The 27,066-nt window shown below is 37.7% G+C and overlaps 1 protein-coding gene across 45 annotated transcripts in view; it reads left to right on the top strand.

The window, feature by feature from the left end:
* The window catches only part of MADD (MAP kinase activating death domain), a 67,245-nt gene that overhangs the window by 30,688 nt on the left and 9,491 nt on the right, over positions 1 to 27,066 (top strand). For 21 of the 45 annotated variants that reach the window (XM_040702018.2, XM_015287171.4, XM_015287169.4 and 18 more), the window contains 17 exons: positions 255 to 357; positions 1,315 to 1,501; positions 1,676 to 1,826; positions 3,561 to 3,767; positions 8,475 to 8,528; positions 11,650 to 11,747; positions 12,089 to 12,172; positions 14,464 to 14,622; positions 15,470 to 15,578; positions 16,165 to 16,227; positions 16,597 to 16,717; positions 17,843 to 17,948; positions 18,863 to 18,973; positions 19,659 to 19,766; positions 19,851 to 20,015; positions 21,334 to 21,406; positions 23,259 to 23,365. In XM_040702018.2, coding sequence (XP_040557952.1) covers positions 255 to 357; positions 1,315 to 1,501; positions 1,676 to 1,826; positions 3,561 to 3,767; positions 8,475 to 8,528; positions 11,650 to 11,747; positions 12,089 to 12,172; positions 14,464 to 14,622; positions 15,470 to 15,578; positions 16,165 to 16,227; positions 16,597 to 16,717; positions 17,843 to 17,948; positions 18,863 to 18,973; positions 19,659 to 19,766; positions 19,851 to 20,015; positions 21,334 to 21,406; positions 23,259 to 23,365 — 2,006 coding nt within the window. The remainder of the gene's footprint in view (positions 1 to 254; positions 358 to 1,314; positions 1,502 to 1,675; positions 1,827 to 3,560; positions 3,768 to 8,474; positions 8,529 to 11,649; positions 11,748 to 12,088; positions 12,173 to 14,463; positions 14,623 to 15,469; positions 15,579 to 16,164; positions 16,228 to 16,596; positions 16,718 to 17,842; positions 17,949 to 18,862; positions 18,974 to 19,658; positions 19,767 to 19,850; positions 20,016 to 21,333; positions 21,407 to 23,258; positions 23,366 to 27,066) is intronic. The other 24 variants (XM_025151374.3, XM_015287174.4, XM_040702019.2 and 21 more) reach the window with 3 other exon arrangements.

Here is a 27,066-nt window from a genome sequence, read left to right as displayed (position 1 = left end):
GCCTTTCACCTTCTGCTCCCATTACCATCTTCTCTTTTTCTCTCTGCATTACTCCCATTACTGTTTTCTGCCGATGTGTGATGCTAGAATATGATATATGCTGCTGCTTTTTTGGAGTTCCCATTTTGTTTGAAGTTTGTTACCTGTAATCTGAATAAGTGTGTTAGCTAACCTTAGTATTGCTTGTTACTGTCCTGGGAGCAGACTGTTTTCCTCCACCCATTTCTTCTCATACTGTTTCCTCTCCTGTTTAGGAAACAGGAGAGCCCTGGTGGATCAAAAGTCTTCAGTCATTAAGCATAGCCCAACAGTGAAGAGGGAATCTCCATCACCTCAGGGACGAAGTAGTAACTCCAGGTAATGTTTTTAGTTGCTTTTTTTTTTTTTTTTTTTTGCATGAGGTGGTGTTAGAGTGGCCATCATATCCTTAGATGTGAGGCTATTGAGAACCACGCAGTGCTTTTCTCTGTGGCCCTAAGCCTATATACATTGTCTGAGAAGATTTTGTACAAATCGCCTTCAAGCTAACAGCACGTGTGTTTTTCTGCCCTTTGAAAGGTTTCCTCTTTCTGTCTGAGATCCAAAATATTCTACATCATGAAAGACCCTGCCTTAAGTCAGTATTGTTTGTAATTGAGTCTAGTCTCAACAGAATAGTCTAGGCAGCATAGGTTTAGTGAACCAGTTAAGAGTCACGTAAAGCAGTTTGATTTTGTGAGTTCATGAGAAAACTGTTTTTCAACCTCAGAAAGGGACTTGAAATGGTGAACTTAAACTTTACCTCACCTGTGCTTGTGCTTTCTCCTCCCTTCTTCCATGGCAGCCATGTATAGAGTGAAATTTACTTTGAGCTAATGGGGATGGGAGACAAAAAACTGTGTTTCAGACAGGGGATACAGAAGGCTGCGGAGTTGTTGTCTTCTTTTTACCTTTCCTCCCCCTGTGGTAAGAAGAGCTGAAGCAGTATGTGCCCCAAAGCTGCTGCACTAGTGCTGTGAGTACAAGGAAAATTTACAGATATGACGAAGTAGCCATGGGAGAAGGTTGCAGCTGATAGACTTTGTATGGATTCTGAGTAGTGCTATGAATGTGGATAGTACAGTGATAGCTACATGGACTCGCGAAAGAGCTGATTACAGCTTGTGACAGAAAATAAGGGACAAACAAAAATGTTTGATGCTACAGCTATAGAACAGTGCTTGTTCCATGAGCAGTTGTTAGCAGAAAATCTGTTTTTGTGCATTTGTGTGTGTCCTGGTCAAGGTAAAAAGCAGACTAACTCTTGCCACCTTGTTTCCTTTCTAAATCTGTCAGTGAGAACCAGCAATTCCTGAAGGAGGTGGTACACAATGTTCTCGATGGGCAAGGTGTTGGTTGGCTGAACATGAAGAGAGTCCGACGTCTGCTGGAGAGTGAGCAGCTCCGTGTCTTTGTACTAAGCAAGCTAAATCGCACGATCCAGTCGGAAGAAGATGCTCAGCAGGATATCATACAGGATGTGGTCAGTGCTAAATTCAGCAGGGTCCTCATACCTACTTTATGCTTAGGTCCTGTTCGTGGAAGATTTTTGTGAAATTGCATCTTACAGGCTGACATTACAGAAGTTTTGAAATTTGTGCTCTTGAATGACTTTCTTACTTTAGAAATGTTGACGCTAATTGGATTTCTGTTGCAGGAGATCAGCCGCAAAGTTTATAAAGGCATGCTGGACTTGCTAAAGTGTACTGTGCTGAGCCTGGAGCAGTCATACGCAAATGCTGGCCTGGGAGGCATGGCCAGTGTTTTTGGCCTTCTAGAAATAGCACATACTCACTATTACAACAAAGGTAAGAAAAATGTTCACTGCATTACACAGTGATTCTTGCAGTGCTAGGTGATCTTGGAAAACAAGGTCTATTTTAGGTAATACCTCTTTAATTTTTCACTTTTTCTTAAAATCTTGTTCTTAATGCAAAGTAAGAAAATTCACGCATAAGGGAAATGAGCAAAAGATGACAAAATGTCACCTCTCTGCTTCATATCCAACTCAGCTTTTCACTGTCTGAGATTACAGCTAATTTCACTGTAGCAGAGAAGTAACTACTTAATGCTACAGTTGGCCTCTGGATTGCTTGCATCAGGGATTTTGTAAATTGGCTTAGATGCCTTGTGGACTCGAGATGTTCTTTGCCAATCACTGTTAGGCTGCTGAGGAAGGTAAGGAAGGAAACTTGAGCTGGCATAGCAGTTCAAAATGTGGGGATCTTGGTAATTATAAGCCTGACACCAATTCTAAACAAAATTATGGGACTGTTGATGTAAAACTCAGTTGTTGATATGTGAAGTCATGCTTATAAAATGCCAGACAGCATATTTTGATGGTAAGTAGAGGTTTGTCTGTTTATTTGTGATCATACATGACAAAATTTACTGATAGAAACTTTTGAAGCCTTGATGCATCTTTAAAGGACTTTTCTTGTTATTGCATGACATCTTGATTTATAATCAGATTTTAGCTACACTCAGTATTTCCTGTCTGATTTCAATGGGTTTATCTAGATATATTGCTAGATACGATCTGTAGAGATGAGGGTTCATCTTAATGTCATTTAGTGTATAGTGATAATTGATGGATTCTAAAATTGTTCAGTTTGCATATGGTATAGACTGTTGGAACAGAACATGGTGGATAATATAGGTTATTTATCTTGAGGAATTTGGATCTTAGTAAAGCATAGTTGTGATTAATTTATTTTAATCTAATCAAACTAAGGCCTTGTATATAGGAAGGGGAAAATCTCGCAGTAAGAGCAGGATAGGGAACTGTGTCTTAAGAAGCAGTCTCTCTGAAGGTAGCAAGTTAAGTGTGAACTTCCCATTGGTTACTCTGTCTATGAAAATTTGGAGAGGCGAGGGAGGCATGTATGCCTTGGAATGTGTGTTTGGGCTGCAGAGGTAAGTCAGTAACAAAAAACAGGTGGTGTGGTGATTCCGGTTGTGATCATCACACCTGGAAAATTTGAAGAGGTTTCTAAAAAGACCTACGTAGAATTGGAGGAACACCTGCTCTCTGAAACAAGTGTTGTCTGTTGCATGTTAAATGTTGATCATTTTCTATAATTATCTGTATGGAAAAGTATTGCTGTTAGCAGAATCTTTAATGTACTGGTCAAAGGTATTATGAAGCCTGTGGTATGGCAAATTTAGACATTTGGATATGAAATTTTTATTCTAAGCTTCATCAGCTCTTGGAAGAGTTTGTGCAAGATTGCAGAAGGTTATTCACTGGAAGCCTAATTTTAAGTATCCTGCTCTGAAAGTTGTTCTGTAATTCAAATTTTGCAGTTTGATACAGAGAAATAATCCAAACTGCCTTTGGGGGCAAGTAATTATACAAAGTCTCAAATAATGATAGACGAGGCCTGCTCTCATTTCCTTTTTCCTTTTCCTTTGTTTTTTTGGTCTTTTTTTCTTTGTTACTTGTTTTGTTTGTTTGTTTGTTTAGGGGTGGGTCTTTTTTTAATGTTATTTTTATTTGGATTTTTTTTTTTTTGGCAACACTTTGTTCTTTCTCTTTAAAGAACCAGAAAAGAGAAAACGAAGCCCAACAGATGGATCTGTCACTCCGGTTGGCAAAGATCCTGCATCATCTCCAAGAGTGGAGCCGAAACCTGCCATGCAGCTGCCAGTACCACAGCTGATGCCGAAGGCACCAAGCCCTGCAGGGAAAGGGCTAAGGGAGTTTGATACAAGGAGTCTAAAGGAAGAAAATTTTATTGCTTCCATTGGTGTGTATTGAAATGCATGTGAAGTGCAGGAGGGGCTTCTATTTTGGCATTAGGTTCTATTTGCATTGTCTCCATTTTAACACGATACATTTGCTGCTGTAACATGCCTCATTTACACCATGGATACCAAGGAGCAATCATAAGTGTTTTCACTCGCTCTTGGATAAATTATCCAGGGCAGTTTTCTCCAGAAGCTTTCTAATCTTAATTGTTTCTGAATATCATTAGGCTTTGGACAGCCTTCACTTCTGCTGTGATTTATGTTTTTAAGTAGCAGAAAATGGCAAAAAGGGAAATGAGGCCAGCAGGATTTGGAAAGGGCTACTGTGGTAGAGACAACATGAAACAGAAGTTTTTTTAATTGTTGCTGACTACATCTGTATTATTTAGATTGCATCTTGATAGAATTGGGACTCAGGAACTCCTATCTGTTAAATAATTAAAACTGCCAAAAGGTTTAAATTGTAGTGTTACAGTTTCAGTGAGCAGGACTGATGGATCTTCCTTCTATGCAACATCAAATAGAATGCCTGTCCTTCTAAACAGCATCTGCTAGGCTGCTCAGTAGAAATTTTCCTACTCTTATGCCATAAGCGGAATAGTTTTTGCCTATATCTGGGGAAAAAAAGGTGAACTTTAGATTGTTTTAGCTAAAAGGGATTTTTATGGATTAAAAAGGAAAAAAAAAAGAACAAAATATTTAGGTTGAATCCAGCCTTCTGCGGATTGAAAGCAAGATAGGCATAGCATCAGCATGTGGGGAAAATCCTTCACTGACTCCAAAAACGTGTCATGTTACATTTTAGCCATTGCTTATAGCCTGTCTAAAGTAACTTCTAAATGTATTTTCATTTAAAATTTCATTTTATTTTTCATTGTATGGAAGATTAATCTTCTGAAAGCAGTGGGCTCCTAGGAGGTTGTACTTCCAGTAAGTGACACAAAATAAGGCAGCGTATATGGTGCAGACATCCTTTCTTATACTTTATGTACTTTATATATACTTACAATTGCAGACTATCTGTGTTAAATCCTCCTTAACTGATACTGGTCGCCCCTGGTTTGATTTGCCTTCTTGTTTCAAGAGGTAATCTATGAAGGCAAATGCCCAGAAACTAGTCTTTGAATTTATTTGGAAATCTATCATGAAGCTATAAGATTCAAATTTCCAGCATTTCAGTTTGGTTTGCTCTGGGGTACTTAATGGATTTTCTCTTCTGTATAATAGTTACAAGAAGGTATGTTTCTTATGCCATTAAGAATAAAACAGACTGTAGGCCACTGCTCTTTTCAAGAATGAAGAGATTTTAGATTGGCTTGCTCAGACTTCTGCTTTCTTTCAGATGAGGTTAAAATTTCATAGAAGCAGAAATCACAGGAACCAGACCATTCGTGTTTATGAAGCATTATAAGAAGTCCTTTGCAAAAGAAGTATTACTTAGTGTGTTCTGTTAATGCTCTTGCTAGAATATTAGCCTTAAGCAATTTAGTGTTTGAGAACTGGTGACTTCAATTCTTTATGGTGTTTCTGATGCTCTGATGATTAGGTTACAAGAAAGATACAGTTTCACCAAATCTGGTCAGTGTTCAAAAGACTTTCTCATTTTTTTTCCGATGCCTTCTTATCTAACTGGTTTTATCTGTCACTGAGAACCATGAAAGGGTATGCAAATCAATCTTAATTTCTATAAAAATAAGATAACGTCTGTGTCCATCTGGTTCTTGGGATCTGAAGGCAAAAGAAATTCCTCTTGTGTTTCAAGACAATCATTTAAAGCAGCTTGGCTACTGTACTTCCTTTTTGTTTGTTTAAGGAAGCTTCCATTTGAGCTAACACTTCGGATGCTCAGGACCAGAGTTGGTTGTGGCTAGACAGAATTATTTCTGGAGTGAAATGCAGGCTTTCCTCAGTCAAACTAACTTGTTTAGGGAGGAGACATCTGGTAAATATTTACATATTGCTGAGATAGCAGTAGTCCTGAGCACCCTGCTGTCATTTTGGTTCTGCTTTGAGTAGGAATGTTCTACTGGATGATCTCCAGATGTTCCTTCCAACCTTGGCAGTTCCTTGATTCAGTGAAATATGGAAAGCCTTTATTTGTTCATTTACAGTCTCAAGTTGTAAATACAGAGCTGAAGTTCTCAATGAATCTGTTGGTATTGTATGGACAAAATGCAAGTTGGGGTTGCTACTCTTTTGACCTAGTCTGAAAGGAAATAACAGAATGAAAAGTATCTGATTAGCTTGATAGAAAAAAAATCATGTATAACACTAGCTGCAATAAATGTGCATACAGTACATGTTAATGTGGCAGTTAAACTGGATCTCAGGGATCTAGAGTTACAGTAGCTGAATCTGTAGTTTTCTTGTACTACAGGAACCATGGTCAGAAGGTTCAGAAGTTCAGGGTGGATGTGTTCCTGCTGAAGCCCCTTTCCTTATTCATTTTTCAGTAAGATGCTGGCCAGTTGTACACATCAGAAGTACATAGGATACTCTACTATAAATGGCAAAGGCTGTTGGTATTCCATGTTCTTATTTCTGAGGGGAACAGAGACAAATTTTGTCAGTTGAGGACCAGTCTTTGCTTTTCTTCAGTGTCTAATTGCTTAGTTAAGAAATTTGTTGTGAATGTGATGTTTCTGATTCTTTCCAAAGAGATTGCCAGTTATTTGCTTGCTTCCAGGGTCCTTGGGCATCACCATAGTGTTGAAGTTTTTATTTGAACACTGGTGGCCTTAAAGTTGATAGCCAATGGTTCCCCCCTTTATGTTAGTGGTAGGTTTGGTTTTACTGCATGCTTGTTTTAAGCATTGAAAATTTCAGTATTGACTGAAGTTTCCATTACTACTTCTAAATAATTGTTTGATACTTGCAGATCACTTGATATTGACAATTTTTTGAAACAGAAAAGATTATGACACCTACTTTGTTGTCAGCATTAAATCCTTCTGCTGTCCTGTTTTGTTTGGGCTTGTTTTTTTTTGTACCCTGTAAGTTTATGATGTTTTTCTTCTCCTCTTTTACAGAGCAGATGAGAGTAAAATGCTGTCTTTAATACACTAAGATCCAGTATAGACTTTCAAACATTCCTATGATGTAGATTAAACTTTGAAACAGCAATTCTAATGATGGATTAACAGGCAAATCAGCTAACTCATTTATGCTAAGTATCGTAGCTTTCAGCCTGGCAGTTTTTAGTATAAAACCATATAGTCTGAGAATTCAAGAAGCCAAATGTCAGTGTATGTTCAGCTAGGTAAGCCTATAGGATGCTGTTTGGATCCGTAAGTTATTTTCTCATTCGTCTGTGTGGTTATGAAAGTTGAAGGAATATCCATCAATCATGAAGCAGATGTAGATATCAATCAGCTAGTAGGCATCTTTCTTCTCCCTTGCTGAAGTTACCTTACTCCCGATGACATTTGATGATACTTTGAAGCCTTCCTCCACAGCTATAAAACTATGTTTTTTATTATTTTCATTAGATATTTTTCTAAATAGATTTTTTTTTAGAGGCTGTTTTACCTTAATTTCTGTCATCTGCAGGGTGGAATGGATTCCTGACATGCTTTCAGTGGCCTCTTAGGCTCAGGAAGTTTCCTTGAAGAGCAGCTGAAGAACGTTGTGCTGCTTTTTCCTTCCCTCTGTGACTTTTCTGGGAGTTATCTGCCCCTGTAGCAGTTCCAGCTTTAACCATGCTAGTGAGAAAGGGCAATGCCTTGCATTCAGACTTAGTTCAATATGCCAGCTTATAATGTTTCCTTTGCCAGTGGGCCAGCTCCTGGAATGATCTGGTTTTTCCGAGCAGATGAGTGCATTTCAGAGAGCTGAGGAGTGTGAGTGCTAGAAAGGTGCGAGAGTTTCATCACTAATTTTTCTTAGGGTTAAGCTTCGAATGAAGGAAGTGCATGCAGACTCCAGATTTTTTTCCTTTATCTTTGTTTTTTGCCTTCTTACGGAATCCTTTGACTTGGAGTGCTGTGACCTCAGTAGAATTTTGAAAGCTGACGTTAAGCTTGATTTTTATCTTGCTCATTTTTCTTCTTCTCTGTTTTCCTTTCTTCGTAAGCTAATGTGAAGAAATGGATGAAGAAAAGTTCTGCTTTTTACATGTAGGACGTCTTTATAGGCAGAGCCAAGCATTTATTGAGAATACTGTGAGGTCAAAAGTAACTTGTACTTGTGAACTTTGTGATAATTTTCAATATATAATTTTGATTAAATATTGTGTTAACCTACAGTTTAGGTTTTCTTGGGATTGCTGCTGCTATTTTTGTGCCTTTTCCTTTCAATGAAACAAACTAGAAACGTGAAAATGTTGCTGTTAATTAGAACTATTGTGATGCCTACGTTTTGGAAGATGAAATATCTGACAGTCTTAAAGGCCTTTCTCAGGAAAGGTAATGAATTGCATTGTATGTGTTCATAATAGCTGGTTTTGCTCAGTTGATTCACTGTATGAAGTCATCTCTAACTTTTGAATTCTGTAAATGAGAGATGATACAGTGCTCAAATACCCTAACATTGATTTCTTGAGAATTGGTATTAACTAATCCTGCACCCAGTAGTTATCATAATTTTTTTTTTCTTTCTGAGATGAAGAGGGTGGGATTTTTGTTTCAAGTTTTTTCCCCCATTTTCACCTGTCTGACTAGCTGCTGACTCTTTCTCTTTCTCTCCTGCTTTCAATGCATCTTGGGTAGAATTGTGGAACAAGCACCAGGAAGTGAAAAAGCAAAAATCTTTGGAAAAAACGAGTAAGGAAATAATAAAACATAGAAAACTGACTCCCACAGCCTCCCCCATAACTGCCAACTCCCCAGATGCAGGCTGAGCTTGCATCTATGGCACACAGTTTTTATACCCGCAAGAACAAAATTAGGTAAAAGACTAAGTCTATCAGGAAAGCTTGCTTTATAGAGGAGTCCAAACAGATCAGTTTGCTCTGGGGAAATTTTGTTCAAATGTCTCATCTTTTTTTTATTTCTTTCTTTTCTTTCCCTGAGTGTTACCTTATGCAAAAAAAAAAAAAAAAAAAGAGGAAGCAGATATTCTGCATCCTCACCGTATCAGATACATACAGAAGGATTTCAAGGCATTCCAACTCGTTACTTAAAGGCCAGTCTTGCTTAACATGTCTTTGCCATGAATGTATAGTTTGATTGAACATTACTGCAATGAAAAATTCCCTGATCTTTCAAATCCTGGGATGGCCAATGTTGTTACCTGACTTCAACCAAGAACGGTTTCTGACTGCAGTCAGTCTGCAACAAAGAAGTAATTTAGAGGGGGAGAGAGAAGGTGTATGTGAAGAATTGTATTTAGTGATGGCTCTAAGAAAAAATGCTCTTAAATTCCTCAATAAGGAATCAACAAGATTTTTTTTTTTTAATATACCACATTAAAGGAGGAGTAAAGTGATGTGAGGCTGTTTACAGAGTCTAACTAGCAGTCTAAATCTACACTAATGTTAACATCTCTTGAAATATGTGTATGTGTTATCTGCAGTTACATTACCAGGTTTTGCTGGTTTGGTTATCACTGTTATAAGTAGGGACATACAGCATAAGGACAAACATAATTTATAATAAACTTGATGTGATAGGTGTTTTTAACTATGAGTGTAATGTCTGCTTTGCAGAGCTAATGCCCCTTTTACAGACTGAAGTTTGGAGCGGATTAATAGCTAATATGCATGGGTGAAAATTCCTGATGTTGTAGTTAGGGCTGGATTTCCTACGTTTCAGGTGCTCCAGTTAAATACTTCAGTTAAGTGCTTGCAGCATTTGGAGTTTATTCAGAGTGAAAGGGACAAGTGGGGGCACCTCTGCAGTGTAATATACTACATTAGAGACTTGAGTTTTGCTTTCTGCTATGCAATGTAATTTCTGCTATGCATGTGCAACAGGCACATGTGCACATACGTACTCTCCCAGATTGGTTCCTTCAGTTAGATTCCTATGTTGGAGGAGATAAATTGTTTGGTTGCAGTTTTTGTTGTTTTTATTTAAATGTGAAGCAGGTACACAACTCTGTGAAAAGGGAAGGGGAAGTTCCTAAGTAGTTGTAAAGTGACAGTGACAATAACATGATTGTGGTTACTGTACTCCCAAAACTCAGCTACTGTTATTGCCCATAGTTGTCAAACACCTGAACTGCATCAGTCAGTTTCACTTGCTTTAAAAATCGAATTGCCAGAAATACATCTGAAATATGTGTTGGGACAGGGAACTCTTAACATTGCTTAAAGCATACAACTGAAGTTTAGTATTCCTGCTGTACTAATGAGATACAAAACTTTTTGCTGCAGCATTATTCAGGATGGGAAACAGTGACTGTTTGAATGGCTGGGCATAGACTTTTAGAAGTAAATAATATATATTTCAGTAGAAAATAAAATTCCAAATTCCATAAATGATGTTTTTAGTTTATTTTTCAACTCTGAATTTTTCTTTGACCATAATCTTTCACAATTTGATTTGCAGTAACTAGGACATAAGGTTTTATAGGCAGACTACTATAATAAATGAGGAACATTTATCTAAAATATTTCACTTGGACAGTTTGTTTTTGAGTAGGACGCTAGTACGGTCTGCACAGCCCGCTTATGGCTTTGCTATTCATGAGTTTACATACCATCTCAAGCTCACTGCCACAAATCTTTGTATATTATCCTTCTCTCTCACTCTCTCCTCCCTTGCCTTTTTCTTTCCTTTTCACTGTCTTGCCCTCTCTAACGTTACATATAATACAAACATGTTCATGATTCCCAGGTTGTTGTGATTAGTGATTATAAGAGATTGTGTCACTGTTTGCATAGAGATACTGGATATATTCATGGATATGTAATATAACTATTCCAGCTGCTGATCATGTCTTCCTTTTACTGAATAGTTGGCAGATATGGATATGGCAGAGGTCTTGCAGTCTCCTTCCCTTTCTGAGACTAGTGACAATCTGTGTACAGTCTATAACATGTTCTTTTCCTGCCTCATTACTTACTTCATGCAGTGCTTATCCAAATTTCTTTTCAGGCTCTACCTGTCCGTCATTCTCTTTTCCTTCTGCCATCTCATCAAAGGACAATAGATGATGTGATTCCAGAACTGCATGGGAAATAGAACATAAAATTCTCTCTGTCCTTTTTTTTTTTTTGTATTGTTTTGGTTTTATTTTGTTTATTCAGTTGGGTGGGTTTATGAATGCATGACTTAAGGCTTGTTGTTTTTCTCACTACTGACCTATGTGATTGCCAACTCTGGAGAGCCATTTGTTACATAATTGGCAAATGTTATGAAGTACAGCGTCATACAAGCTTCTTTCTTGATGTACTTACTGATCTAACACCAACTATCACTAATTATGTTCTTGTGAAGTGTTGCCTCATTATTGCCTAGATAGTTGCTGAGGTCAACGTCTGTCCAACAAACCCAATTCAAGACAATTCAGCATATTAGCTGTTCTAAAAGGAATAGTGACTTCAAGCAATTAAATATCCTTTATTTTTTCCAAGAATTAAGTAGGTGGCTTCCTAGAGTTGAATGGCAACTGCTCTGCATGTATTACTGTAACTGGAAGCTACTTGACCTTTGTACGTCATCTTTTCTCTCTTGAGTAACTAACAAAAGTACTATTAAATAATAGTCACTGTTGTGCTGTGCCTTTGCAATATTTGAAATTCAAAGAATGGCAGAAGTGTTCTGCTGGCCTTGTTGTTAACAGTACCAAGAAATAATAATCAAAACAAACAAACAAAAAACCCACAAGGACGAGAATGTAAATTTTTCTTGATACTGTTCCTGCTTTCAGTCTGTTACCTGCCTTCTGCTGTACTGTTTTTTCTTGATAAAATAATGATTTACTTTGTCCTTTGCACAGGGCCAGAAGGTGTGAAACATCTTGATTTGGGAGAAACAGATGAGAAAAAATCCCAAATCAGTGCAGACAGTGGCCTCAGTTTGGCCTCAGGTTCTCAGGTCAGTGGCTTCTTTGCTTGGTTTATTTATGTGATCATGTAGAAGATTCTTCTGTTTGCTGCTTAACTGTGGGAAATTTGTAGGGTTTGAGACTTCCTGAAAGGCTCATCTAGAAAAACTTCTTCCTCCCTTTTCTTAGGGTACTTGATAACTCTTCAACTGTAAAATCCCATTACCTTTTTGACTTACAGTCAGTAGTTTCTATGTATCTGGCTTAATCAGTCAAGGATGCATATAACATGTTGTTTAAGATCCCAATGGAATGGGAAGTGGTGGGTTTTTTTGTGATGATCAAAACTAAACTGATGTGACCTTTCTTTCCTCTATGTCTTTGATTGCAGAAGAGTGATTTTGACTCTGTTCCCAGTGGAGGACCGTCAGTTATGGTCCGAAGTACCAGCCAGGATTCTGAAGTTAGCACAGTGGTAGGATATACCCAAAGTGAAATCTTGATGTGATTCATTTCTTGGTAAAGTGAAGAGCATTTCATGCCTATTTTTTGTGTACAGTATGACTGCATACTATCACAGACACCAGATACTGTGTCTATGATGTTGTCTCTGTCCAGAGCCTCTGAGTGGGTGGCAAACACGTATCTGACAATATATGCATACTGTTTCACTAAGATTGCATCTGTCATATGTGATACTCGTTGTATTTATGGAACTGGCAGTCCTTTTATAAATATGACTTAGTTGTGTATAAATTATCTCAAAAGACTGTAACCAGAGGGGAAAAAAAAAAAGATTCTTTGATGCATTAAAAGCAAGAAAACATTTTCTGATATGTTACCTTAAACCATTTGAACCCTGTGCAAATATGTCTGCTTCTCCTGATCAGCTGTAGGGCCTAGAGGAAAAAGGAATAGGAATGCATTCAACAAAAAATACTTCTTCCTGCTGCATGTTATCTGATATGGGATATTTCAAGGAACTTTCCTTTTTGTTTTTGGTTTTTCTTCTCTCTAAACTGCTGCGTTGCTGTGAATATCTAGTTTTCCACAATCTCTACCCAGCCTGTAACAAGGATAATACTTCGTCTTTCTCTGTCGGATGTAGAAATTATTCTGTGGTATGTAGCTCCACAGAGAAAAGGAATCTAGGAGAGCTGGTTAATATTCAGGGACCTACTCTTCCAAGCTCAAGAAGGTTCCATCCCAACAAATAGAAAATCAAGCAAGGGCAACACATGGCCTGTATGGATAAGCAAGGAACTCCTAACTGAATTGTATCATAAAACAGAAATGCCTAGGAGGTGGAAGCAGGGGCAGGTGACCCAGGAGGTATATATACTTGCTGTACCATCGTGCAGGGGTAGACTCTGGAAAGCCTAGGTGGACCTGAAGGTAAATCTGGAAAAGAATGTGGTTGGCCGCAAGAAAGGATTCTCCAAGTACATAAACAACAAGAGGAAGACTAGGGAAAACATGGGCCCATTACTTAATTGGGCAGGGGAACTGGTGACAAATGGAAAAGTTTGGGGTACTCAGTGACTATTTTGCCTTAGTCTTTACCAGTACAACTAGCCATTAGGAATTCTGGGCCCATGAGGTCTGAAGAAGCTTGAATCTGGAGTAAGGAAGGCTTACTGTTGATGGAGAGGACTAGGCTAGGGAGAACTTCAACAAACTGGATATACATTAGTCCATGGGGCCTAACGGTTTCCAGCCGTGAGTGTTGAGGGACTTGCCTGAGGGACTTGGTTATCTCTGAGCAATCATGGTGATTGAGAGATCTTCCTGAGGAAGAAGTCAGAGCAGGTATCACTCCTGCCTTCAAAAAGGGCAAGAAAGGAGATAGGGGAGCTACAGTCTGGTCAGCATAATTTCAGACCCTGGAAAGAAGGTGGAGAAAAATCTCCTGTAAATCATTTCCAAATGCATGAAAGACAAGAAGACAAATGAGAGTAGTCAGCATGGATTTACAAAGGGACAATTATGCTTAACTGAGCTGTTAACCTCAGACAATGGGATAACTAGCTTAGTGTATCAGGGGAGAATAGTGGATGTCCTTTACCTCAACTTTAGCAGGATGTCCAGTCCTGGTTTCCCAATACAAGAACAAATTCACTGAAGTCAATCCAGCATAGAGCAATAAAGACAATTAAAAGACTTGAGCATTTTTCATATGAGGAGAGACTGAGAGAGTTGGGACTCTGAAGAAGGCAAGGCACAGATCTTATCAATGTGTATAAATACTAAACAGGAGGGATTGCAGACAATGGAGTCAGACTCTTCTCAATAGTAACCACTGCCAGGACAAGAGAAGATCAAGAAAAAAATTAAAGCACAGGAAATTCCATCTGAACTGAAGATACTTTTTAAAAAAGGTTTATTGTGAGAGTGGTAGAACACTGGAATAGTTTGCCCAGAGAGGTTATAGAATATAGTTATGCGTGGAAATTTTCAAAACCTCTCTGGACATGGTTCATGTCCAGAAGCAGCATCTTCTACGTGACCTTGCTTGAGCCAGGGGGTTGTAACAGATAACAGATCCTAACAGATCTGTTCCAAACTAAACACTTCTGGGATTTTCTGAAGGATTCTTAATCTTTTACTGGACTTTGTGTGAGAATAGTATCACTGAAAGAGGAAAGGCAAAGGTGGCCTTCAGTTGTACCATTTATTATTTTATGCTGTAAGAGGAAAAAAATTACAACTTCTTCTCTCTGCACTGTCTTGACTACTGAGGAATAATGGCTTTATCTTTCTCCACAGGTTAGTAACAGCTCTGGGGAGACACTAGGAGCAGACAGTGACTTGAGTAGCAATGCTGGTGATGGCCCAAGTGTGGAAAATGGAAGCAATCTGGCAGGATCCAGGGGCACCGTGTCAGACAGTGAAATTGAGACAAACTCTGCTACTAGCTCTATTTTCGTAAGAACGCTGCATACCTTACTTTATTTATTTTAACATTCCTGTACAGTAATCATTTTGACATTAGCGCACGTTTGAAAAAGGGCATTTGATTCTCTTTGAAGGATTAATCAACAATGATTTACAATATCAAAATATTAAAGATTAAATTTTCGATAGATCCATGTGCCTTTCCTCATATTCTGTGCAATCGTTGGTTCTTCGAGTACGGTAGATTTGCATTCCACATCACGTTATAGACTCTAGCAATCTTTAATTCCACCCTTGCTCAATGTTACTCTCAACCAAATTGACCTTTAATTCCCCTTCAGAAACAAACAAACAAAAAGTCAAAGGGCACTGTCGGACTTTAATTAACTGAAAGGAACTGAAAGCCTGTTTACTAGGAGCAGCTCTTTGATACAGAAAAGTGATGAGCCTGTGATGATGGAGTTTAGCAGTTCTTCTGTTTTTAAAAACATTAATATTATCTGAAGTTTAATCACAACTTTTAAATATCTTTTCCTAGCTGGAAGATACGTATGCAGTAAAATTCCTGAGTGTGGGGAGTATTTACTGTTAGAATGTAGATAAACTTCTGCTCAAGTGTGGAATGTACAGGATAATGGAAGAGGTTTAACTATTCTTTCCTTTGTTCTGGGATTTGCATTTTTTGTTTTGTCTGTCTGGATTCTGGACTTCTAAATATATTAACTTCATGTTTTAATAAAGTAACTTTTTTTTTTTGAACATTTGTGGGAGAAGTATGCATGAAATATAACTTGCAGATGGTTAAGTGTAGCACTATATTGCAAGAAACAGCCCTGCAGGTTGCAGAGATGTCTGACACCTCGTATATTATTTTCAGGCAAAGTCTCATAACTTGAAGCAGAATGTAAAGGAGAACAAAGGCAGTACTGCAGGGAAAGGTCCAGAGGATGGGAACCAGCGTGTCTATCTCTATGAAGGACTTTTGGGTAAGCTATTTTTGGGGGAGCAAGGGGGTCTTTTAGACTGAAGCTGGAGTGGAGTCATGTCTGGGGCAGATGAATTTATGCATTCCCAGAGAATTCTTTGTTTGTTTTGTTTTTTTTGTTTGTTTGTTTTGTTATAACTACTCCCTGTTATATGTGCTGGCAGAATAGGACAGTCTGCTAGGACATTCAGAGTAAAGCAAAGGATTTGCTGGGGAGATTGAGTAAGTGAAGATGGGCGGGTGGTGTAGTTTGCATTTACATGTAGCTTTTTCAAGGCTCTTGTTCTTGAATAAGAATACTTACGACTGTTATAAGGAAGACAGAAGGAATTTAGTTAGCTATGCATGGAAAGCCAAAGTCTATGACTGATCTTTTAAGAAAAGTTCCTTCAGTTTAAGTCTTTGAATAGAAGGCTACTAAACTCGGAAGTTTAATGGTTTTAGCATGTGTATCCCTGAATTAGCAGTATATTGGTTTTTTTCTTTTTTAATGTATTTTACCTGGACTTGCTGTTAATCAAGAGCTCTTTCTTCCTCTGTTTTTCATCCTTTCTATTTATTCTTACTACCTGCTTGGAATGATACAGGTAGGGATAAAGGATCTGTCTGGGACCAGTTAGAGGATGCCGCAATGGAAACCTTCTCTATGAGTAAAAATCTCATCTTTCCCCTTCTCTGTGTGTTTGCCATGGTCTGTGTTTGTGTGCAATATTCCTGTCACTTTCAAAAGTGTTAACAATATATGGAAGAAAGTATATTTCTTAAGGAACAGAGATGAGAGATTCTTTTGCATAAAGTTTTCAAAAGATTATGCTATGAATTAGAATGAGCAGTGTGTCTTGTCTTTAATTTTACACTTTTCCTCTGTTGTGATTTTGTTTGTAATTTAAAAGTTATTCTTTTTTTTTTTCTTTTTTAACATGCATTATTTGTGTGTTGGCTTGTCATATTTTCAAAATGCGGGGAAAAAAAGGCAAACTGACTGGAGCAAATACTCAATTTTTGTATGTATTTCCTAGGCAAAGAGCGCTCAACACTGTGGGACCAGATGCAATTCTGGGAAGATGCCTTTTTGGATGCTGTGATGTTAGAGAGAGAAGGAATGGGGATGGATCAGGGACCCCAGGAGATGATTGACAGGTAAAGTTTTTAGCAGCCCTCTTTTCTTTCTCATTATTTCACCTGGGGCTGACACAATAAAAAGAATATTATTTTAGTTCTGTTGCATGTGTTCTTTTGTCACTTTTTGTAAACTTTGGTACTGTTACTGACAATTCCAAAATGAGCCTTTTGTCTCTGTGCTGGTCAGCATCTCCTGCTGCTGAAATACTATCTTCAGTTGTCACGTCTCTCTTACCTCTCATGGAGAGGTGATATTTTTGGAGAAATGAGTAATGGTAAATATGATCACGCTATGGAATACGCTCAATTGGTAATAAAGCAAAGGATATCTTTGTTCAGACAAATGTATTCCAGAACAAAGGGATATACCACTGTTTTGGAAAAAGTGAAATATCTTCAGAAAGTGCATTTTCAACTTTCGCAAAATGCAAAATTGTAAATAAGTGTTTTTACAGTTTTGTAGTACAAATAAACAAACAAAAATCAGGAAGAAACCACAGTGAGTAAACAACTCTATAGAAACATGTGTGACTACTTTATGCTACTTCTAAGCTGTCTTTACTGCCTACTGTTATTTTTTTCTCAGTCCTGTTAAAATCTGATCATTCTCTGCTCTTTGTAACACCTGTGTCTGTGCCATCTATAGCCAAGTTATCATGTAGCGTTAGCTCTCTTAGGCAGAATAGCCAGAAGTACTCTGTGGGTTGCTAGTTCGTGGAAAAATAAGCAGTTTGAAATCTGTCTGCTCTACTGGAATAAGAGTATTGACCTGCATGCTTCTATCATGAGTTAAATGCAGCTGCATAGCAGAAGCAAAGATCTAAAGAGGACAACTCCTGTACTGATTTATGTTTCTCTTCTAGCAGTTGTCATGCAGCTGCAGCTGTGGAAGAGGAAGTGGATAAGACCAGTGGGTTGCTGAGAACTTTCCCACTGAGCATAGTTTAGTTGCTTGAACTGAATAATTAATGAATGTTTAATTAATGAACACATTGTACTGGAAAGTATCCATTTGGCTTAGCGTTTTTGAAGGTTTTATTTGCCGTACACTTTTTATAAGTAGCATTCTGTCCCCTGCAAGTGCTGCAGTGAATTGGATGAAAAATGCCCATGAGTCTACTTCACAACTAACTATTGTTGCAGGTATCTTTCCCTGGGAGAACATGATCAAAAACGTTTGGAGGATGATGAGGACCGCTTATTGGCTACGCTGCTACATAATATGATTGCTTATATGCTTATGATAAAGGTGAGGGTTTGTGGTTTTTTTGTTTGTTTGTTTTACTAGATCACTGCTTATATTAAACCAGTGTATCCTGGTGGTGTTGTCTTGAAATCAGTACAGTGTAAAATAATGTTTTGAAATATCTGATCTTAGTGAGGAAGTTTTAGAACCTGGAGATCTTTTGAGGTTTGTTTCCAAAACAATCCTGTAACAGTTTTGATGCGCTATTTTGCTAGTCCAACATCTTGAGAATCAGACTAGGTATACACAGGTGCTAGTTTGGTAACTTTTTATGGTGTGAATGAGGAGGTGAGATATCATTCCCTAGTTGTGAAAAGATAAAGAATGTCTGATATCCGAACAGTGGGAGAAGTTGCTTGGTGTTATTTTTTGGAGGGGAAGGTGGGGAGAAGAAACAAGACATTGATGTTTCCTGATACAAATGGAATATGAAGATAAGTTTTAAGATGGAATTTGAGTATACTTGGGATGAGTTTATTTCAGAAGAAGGCTGAGATTTGGGTATTAGGACTTGCATCCCTGTAATACTTTCAGTAGCAGTAATAATAGCCAGTTACTTTGATCAGTGGATGCAAAAGGGGAGAGTGAATAAAGTTGATAAGTGGCAACATGGAGAAATTGGAAATTCTGATCTCAGTCGTGAAAGTGGAGGGTAATGAAGTTGCTGCTTTGCTGTGCAAGACTAGGCAGGAAATCTGTTGTATGTAGTGTCTCTTGCGCAGTAGTTGGGAAAATTGGATTAAGGGCAATTTTTGCTGGTACTGCTGGACTAAAGAGGACCTAGCATGGTTGAACTGCAGATGAGTTGTTTTGCAGTGTTAGCAGTGAAAGCAAAAATATGTTGAATTCAGGAGGCAGAAGGAGTTGCCTGTGATTAGAGGAAAGTAACTAACTGTCTTTTTATATGTTCTTTCTAGGTGAATAAGAATGATATTAGGAAAAAGGTGCGTCGTCTGATGGGAAAATCGCATATTGGATTGTTGCACAGCCAGCAGTTAAATGACATCCTAGACAAGCTTGCTAACCTGGTAGGTGAAACCATGATGAATGATGTGTCTGTGGGAGCTTCAGTAGAGGGAGAAAAAATACTTCAGAATTCTTCTATAAATGCTCAGCTGCAACACTATGAAAAAAGTATTAAAAATCCATAAATCAGATTATTAAATACTGCCTTCATATGTATAGTATAAAGACCGTGGTTAGTTGTATGACCCTACTTACAATATTATGTAGTCATCCATTAGAACTGCAATACAAATATGTATAAATGTGGGACTTCAGCACTAGAGTTCTGTGCAGCCCTGATGCTTTCCTAATGTCACCTTCATTGTTGGGAACCATTGTTCTTACTAAGACTGTAACTTAGTTTTATGCGCAGAAAGGACATGAAATTCTCCTATTCTTAACTGGGGAAAAAGCAGACCATTTTACTGAAATATTAATAGTTCTTGGAAACTAGACACTTCACTATCACATACTGAATGTGGTACCAGCTTGAAGGTTGTTTTGTGCTGCAGTGACTTTCATAGTTGCTCTTTTCGAAATTAAACTTACTGGAGTATCTTGCCTAAGGCTTTGTCCAAAATTGCCTCTGATTAGTTATGTTAAAAAATACCTTTTTCTTGTTGAAAATGCTTCTAGCGTCACCAAATGTACACTTCTCAAGAAAGTTGGTTTCAAAGTTCATTAATGGTGCTATATTATCTTACCTAGAATGGACGGGAACTTCCTGTGAGACCCAGCGGCAGCCGCCACATCAAGAAGCAGACTTTTGTAGTCCATGCTGGGACAGACACTACAGGAGATATATTTTTCATGGAGGTAGAGACAGGAACATATATTAATGCAACTAGTAGCATTCAATAAATAGTATTAGGAATCTCATCTAATATTTTGTACTCTCAGGTTTGTGATGACTGCATTGTGCTGAGAAGCAACATTGGAACTGTGTATGAACGTTGGTGGTATGAGAAACTCATCAACATGACTTACTGTCCCAAAACAAAAGTTCTGTGTCTCTGGCGGAGGAATGGTCAGGAAACACAACTGAACAAGTTCTACACAAAGAAGGTACATATTTTATTTAATGCAGACAAGACAGTGCGGAACAAATATGTTGTATTGGTATGTCATATGTTCTAATCAAATAATAGCATTCTGTCTTCAGTACGCTTTACTGAACTGCAGTGGCTGCTTCACAGCGCTGACTGAAGCTAACATTTTGCCTTGTCATCTACTTGGAGGCAGTACTACAGCAGGATGTAACTAAAAAATGACGTGTAGCTTTTACTTGTTTTTTTGATTTGAAGAACTAACAGAGAGTAATATGTGATTGAACTGTGCTTTGTGAAAGAAGGGATTTTAGTTATTAAATGTTGAATGGTCATGGAGACTTAGGATTATATCAAAAATAGTGTGTTGGATTCATGGACAAAAGCTAAATAAATTTGTATCTTGCAATTGAGTTAATTGTGCTATTTTAAATGGAAAACTTGAACTGATCAAATAGTTTTGTTTTTTTTTTCTCTCCTTGGCTCATGTTTGGTTTTGCTGATTTCATATACGTCTTTCCCCACTATTTGGAAAGCCCTTTTCTTCTCCTTATTTATTAATTACGTATATAAAGAGATAGCTTAAACTTACTAGGAAAACTCCAGTAACTCTTAAACTCCAGTAACTCCTACACAATGATCAGCAAACAAAAGGTAAAGATTTGTAACTGCAAATGATGTATTGAAAGGCTACTATTTTTGAGCTGTAAAGAATTTAGATACCTGCTTCAAAAAATTAATTTTGCATAGACCAAGTCATTGTAATTCAGGTGTGAATATAGAGGGAAGGAAGACAAAAGGAGTGTGCTAAAGGAGTTACTTGGAAAGCCAATAGTATGTGTTTGGGGCCTTGGGTAGAAACCCAGGCTGTTATATGATTCTATGAAATTTCTCTTAAAATTTACTCTGAGATTATGGTTTACCTATTACTTTATATTAGAGAAGAGAATTGGAGGAAGATTGTTTGAGGAATATGGCATAAGGAAATGAAGATTATTATTAATGAAATGAAGATAATTAACAAAAAGATAAATTATATGAGCATTGGAAGCTTCCTCTACACTAGGAAACTGAGTAAACTTCATTCTCATGAGTAATCTACTGCGCCCATTGCATGACCTATTCACTAGCTTATGCTATTTAGATACAAAATGTTTCTATTTCAAGTTGATAAATTACAAATACCATATAGTAATTAGCTGTGGTTCATCTTTAATAGATTTTTTGCTGTTGTGTGCCACATGGGGCCTGCTTATACTTTTTTTTTTTTAAAGAATCTTGCTATTCACTTCCCCTGTAATATGAGAAAATAACATTTTACTCTTCTTAAATGTTAGTGTCGGGAATTATACTACTGCGTAAAAGACAGCATGGAGCGAGCAGCAGCAAGACAGCAAAGCATTAAGCCAGGTACAAGATTTGCTTGTTAGGAATATTTGTTGTTTCATCTGTAATCATCCAGGCTTTTTTATTAGTTTATTTAACCATCATGTCCTGTAAATTGGAAACTAGAAGGTAGCTTTGCACAACTGTGTGTACACAGCCAATTTAATATTATTTTGAGCTTGTCCCCATATACCTCATTTTAGATCCAAGCAAAAGCAAAACACCCATATAAAGAGTCCACGTGTAAGGAGGACTGACTACTGGTAAAATCATAACTTGACAATGCTATGAAGCTGCAACTTTGCTTTCTCTTCATGGCTGGCTAGCTTTTATTCCTGATTGGAGTGTACGACTATATCCACTTTGTGTTGAGAATTGAGTCTAACAATATGCTCATTTGTCTCTGTGAATCTACAGCGGTGAATTCGTAGCTTTCTACAGGCTTCCAAAGCACAAGTCTTCACTGTTATTGGAAAGTATTGTACTTGTGCAAATCAAATAGTGCAGTTAGCCCAATGTCCTTATATTAATGTAACTTATCCCCTGCAGACATTACTCTTGGTTTAGCATCACCATGTGAGACAGAATAGTATAATTATATTTAGCATAAATTCCTTTCCTTTTCCTGTTGAATCAAAAAGTCTAGGAAAGGGGATTTGTAATTCTGGGAAATTGAGTTCTTGGATGGGTAGCTTCACGTTTTTCTTAGTTCCCAGAGAGGAGTAAGTGGTGTGTCTACGTGGGTAACAATCATAGGGGTGAATTAATTTTTATGTTCTTAAGACCTTTGCATCTCTTGTGCTGGAGTCTCTTTGCAGATCCAGGGTAACATTGCTATGGGTTTTCAAGTATGATTTTTTTGTTGTGAGTGTTCCTTTTTTGCAAGCAGATGCTAGATCTGGAAGCTGTGCTTTGGGGTACAAGCAAATCTTATGGTATATCTTAATGCCATATCTAAGGGATCTATGCTTTGTATTCATAACTGACATCAGCATGACTGAGAAAGTGACTTGCATTTAAATTCAGCATTCTAAGGATTCGACATTCAGCTTAGCTGTTGTAGCTTGTAGAACAAAAACAAAACAAAAAAAACCCCACCAATTTCCTCCCAACGTGAATCCAGTTTAATCTGAGGAGGAAGAGGACAGGCTGGATTTTCACTGAGGGTAGAGGAGGCAAAAGTTTGAAAGCTATTCTAAGAATTGGGCAACAATGCAGTATTAAAAAATGTGTTAAAAGCCATTCCCCGTTTGGTGGTTCTGCACTAATGATATAAAAAAAATAAAAAATCATAAGGCAGCATTTTCTCGCTGAAGTGATGATGCAAAAGAAACTAGATAAAATGCCTAGATGAAAATAGATGAAAATTTCTTTATGTCTTGTACTGATTTGTCATTGCAACCACAATTTTTGATTGTTTAAAATACAAGATAATGCCATAAATAACTTTAAAGCCTAGTTTGTGCTTGCTTATGTGCTTATACTGAAGAGTTATACTGTCTCTGGTATTATGCGATTGCATTGTTCAACTATCTGTTTTTTTTTTACCATGCCATGTTTTACCTGGCATTTAATAAAAATAAACAGAAAACCCCCAACAATATGAAACACAAGGAATATAGACTGAGCTGACCACAGGTGTCCTTTGCATGTAACCACGCTGAAATTTTTTGATACTCAAACGTCCACTGGTTCTCTGACTGTCGTTTGCGGATTCTACTGAAATGCTATGTGCATCAAATTAAAATTTTGTTTTTAGTGTTATGCATTTTCCTTGATCATATAATGTCTTGATTGACTGCTTTCTATTTCTGTTTATTCTCTTCTCCACCCTCCCTTTTCCTTCTATTTTTTTTTCCCCTTTAACATATCACAGGCCCTGAGTTGGGTGGTGAGTTTCCTGTGCAGGATATGAAAACTGGCGAAGGAGGTCTTCTGCAGGTGACACTGGAAGGAATTAACCTGAAATTTATGCACAGTCAGGTATGGGGGAAATCTATAAGATGACAATGTGAGCATGAAGCTTTTTGCAGCTTACCTGCGTCATCTGTGTTTCCTCTTCCCAAAGGTACTGAGAACAAAGGGGGGGGGGGGCAGTGCCATGGGTGATGAAAAACACGTTTGTATATTTACACAAAAACACACACATATAAATACAAGTATTTATAGATGTAAAAATACACTGAAATGAGATCCTCAGGAAAACTGTAATGAGCTGACAAAAAAACCAAAAGTTTAATGGAGGTTTCAGTTTCTGGTTGTTTGTGGTCAGAATTGTCTAAATGCATAACAAATGGTAGACAGGATATTAAGGGACAGAAAAATTGATCACTTGTAATCTATGCTGCCATAAAGCATCACATTGTGAAAATGTCCTGGCAGCATAAACTGTCAGCTTTATAGATAGTGTTTGGATATTGCAAGTGCAAAGGGCAACTTTCTGCACCATATGTATTCAGTCTTGGTTTAAGAAATGAAGGATTGTCTGTAGAATTCAGTATGAAAATAGAACGATAAAGTGACTCTTGCCATAATTCACAAAAATGAGAATAAATTACTGGCTCTTTTCCATCTAAATTTTGTGGGCATAGAGGAAACACAACTAGAATTGCCATTTCTCCCTTTCTGTGGATGTTGTTTCTGTTGCTTCCTTTGATTTTTGTTTTTTATTTTGCTTTGTGTTTTTTGTTTTGCATATGACATTAACTGCATGCTGTGCTAGACAGTAGAATCAACTTTCAGGAGAAAAAGAGAGTGAGTCTGCGTGTGTGTGTGTGTGTGTGTGAAACAAAAGCTTCTGTCAGTCCTCTGTGGAGTTTTTTTCCTTTCCTCCTGATTAGATATTTCTCCTCACATAAAGCTTTGTTCTTCTTTGAGTAAACATCAGTGTAGATCCCACTGGAAGTTCATGTGGATCTCAGACACACATGCTCAGAATCTTTACTTAATACTTCTCCTAAAGTCACAGCAGCACCACGTGTCTCTTTGAGTTCATATGGGCCAGGGTAAGGATTAGAGTGTTGTGAACCTCCTTGGGTTTTCTTTGTGTTTATTACCAGGTTAGAATGACTATAGTTGACTGCTATTTCAAACATGTTCTATATGACTTCTTTTCTTTCCTAAAAGACTGGAAATGACGTTTTGAAAGAAACCTAAGCGAAACCTAGTGCTGATTTTTACTGTAGGACTGGGGGGGATCTTTGCTTGTTGAATTTGGCATTACAGACACTGAGTCCTGTGTTACCACCAGCACTCCTAGAGTAGTAGATTTATCATGTCTTTCCGGATGGAGAATGGTGTTCTAATTTGTTGTCGGTGATGAAAGTTAGTAATGAAAGTTAGTACATCTTTTCTGGAGGATGGTCTGTGCAAATGCCAGGTCAGACCTGTGAAATACACCGTCTTCCCCACCCTTAAAGTTATTCTTCCTCTTCCTACTCTTTCTTATGAAGCTGCAATCAGACGAGTTGCTATTATTTGAAGTAGATCGATGCACAGCTCTGGAAAATGCACTTGTTGATTCAGTATGTTGAGCTTCTGAGTCTGTTAGATTTACAGTGTTAACTGGCAAGGGAATTGAGTACCTAAGTGGACCTAAGACCTATCCTAGTTTTCTTCAGTCTCGAAACACTGTCTGGGCAGACATCGAAAGTCTTCCATTTGAGGGTCTGTAAAGAATGCATAACTGTAGCAGTCATGTAAAACACTCCTCCTAGTTGCACCATGCAAAAATAGCCTTTCCAAATTTCATCATCTGTGAAGCTAAAGAATGTTTGCATCCTTATTCCAACAGTCATCAAACAGACTGCTTTCTTAATAAAAGGTCTACTGTTTCAGATAAATTGTCCTTTTCATTTTCCATATAAATGGTATGAATTCCTCCCTAAGGCAGTTGATTTCAGAATACATACATACACACACACACATATACATATATGTATGTATGTATATAAAAGCATAAGTAAACCCAGGACCCTACAGATGTTTCACTTTGTTGAAAACTGCCTTTTTCTATTTCTTAATGAGTTTGGATGGGGATACCAACTAACCAATAGGACCTCATCAGACACAACTTCCTTTTCATCTTCCTTTTCTTACCCTACGTCCAGGCCTCGTATTTGGCTCTATTTTCAACAAGGCAACTTGGATAAAGGATTTCTGTTGCTGTGATTGATTAGAAGTCATAGAAATAATCAATTTAAAAAAAAAAACAACACAGGAAGACTGGTTTCTAGTCTATATTTTCAAAAAAATAAAAATTAAAAGGTCTCTCCTCTGACCTACCTGATAAGACTGAACATACTGCTTCAGTGTCAGAATGGTGCTGCATTTCCTGAAACTATTTCTGAAGGCTTTCGATTTGTAGCGTGTGTACCTTGGCACTGCCCCATTCCACAGGAGATGTCTTAGATACATGGTGGGCCAATCTGTTACTGATGCAAATTGTCTCCCCATGCTGGCAGTGTACATAGGGTTAAGAAGAAAATTTGTTCAAGTTTGTCTGTGCCTAGAGGATCAGAGAAAGTCCGGCTGTAGTAGGGAGGAGTTAAAGTGTACCTGTGACTTTGGTGGGCTATTCACAACCTTCTAAGTTGAAATCTACAAATTACGTCTAATATTAGGTCTCAGTAACTATGTCCCAGTTAAGAATTCATCTGCACCATAAATAAATGGAAGTTTAATACAGTGCAGCAGGCACGTGGCCACTTACAGTAGGATCCGCGCTGAATGCCCTATCTTGAAGAAAGCGTTTCCCTAGGGTGAGTAACTCGTATTTCCTTTACACACTTGTGTGTTTGCTGACTGAGAGGAGAACATCTCTGTCCCTTAATCAGTGTAGTGAGAGGCTGTCTTTCAACTCACGTCTTAAGAAAATTGGTAACTTACTATAATACTGATGAATTCTCATATAGTTCCTGACGTGTGGAAACACAGCATTCAGTGTTATACACAGAACATGACGATCAGAGATGGTCAGGTCTACCGGACAAAACATCAGGCCTTTCTATTCAATTTTTAAATGTTGTGCTATAGACTACCAGCAAAAACTTTTTACAGGGGATGTTATAGAAAGAGGAAACTGAGTACAATAAAGGGTTCTGATATTGTCTGGTTTTGTCTGCTGCTATTCCTCAAAAAATAAAATATTTTTGATCAATGAAACATGGGTGAAAACATACAAAGAAGAAAGATGTGATTAATTCTCCTTTCCTGAGTGCCTGAATGTAAGCAGATGCAAGCTTCAGGTTTTTTGTTTAGGTAACTGGAAGTTCAGTTTTTGATGCTGACCAAAAAATATCTTGGGACTCTTTGTTAGTTCTCTGGTTAAAACAACAACAAAAACATATACTAGAAGATCAACTCCACTTGTTTTAAGCGTATAGTGGTCACATGTACTGACCTCTGTTGATATATATAAGCCTGTTCCATGAAAAAGAAAAAGGTGGTCATGATTCTCTCTGCTTTTTCTGGGGTAGCATATCATCTAGGGCTGTATGGCTTTTGCTAGTACTGAATTCAGAAGGGTTGTAAATATTTCCTTTCCCCTCTCTCCAAGGCAATGCAGTTTCTCTAGTATTTTCTTTTTTAATAAGATCCTAAGGTCTTGCTGCCAAAGGTACATAGGAGCTGGAAGTATGGATCCAGACTATTGTAATACAGTACTGCAAGTGCATCTCTAAGGT

The sequence above is a fragment of the Gallus gallus genome, chromosome 5, assembly GCF_016699485.2.
Source record: "Gallus gallus isolate bGalGal1 chromosome 5, bGalGal1.mat.broiler.GRCg7b, whole genome shotgun sequence".
NCBI classification, from domain to species: domain Eukaryota; kingdom Metazoa; phylum Chordata; class Aves; order Galliformes; family Phasianidae; genus Gallus; species Gallus gallus.
The sequence above is the reverse complement of the archived record's forward strand: the minus strand, read 5'-3'. Positions and strand labels throughout refer to the sequence as shown.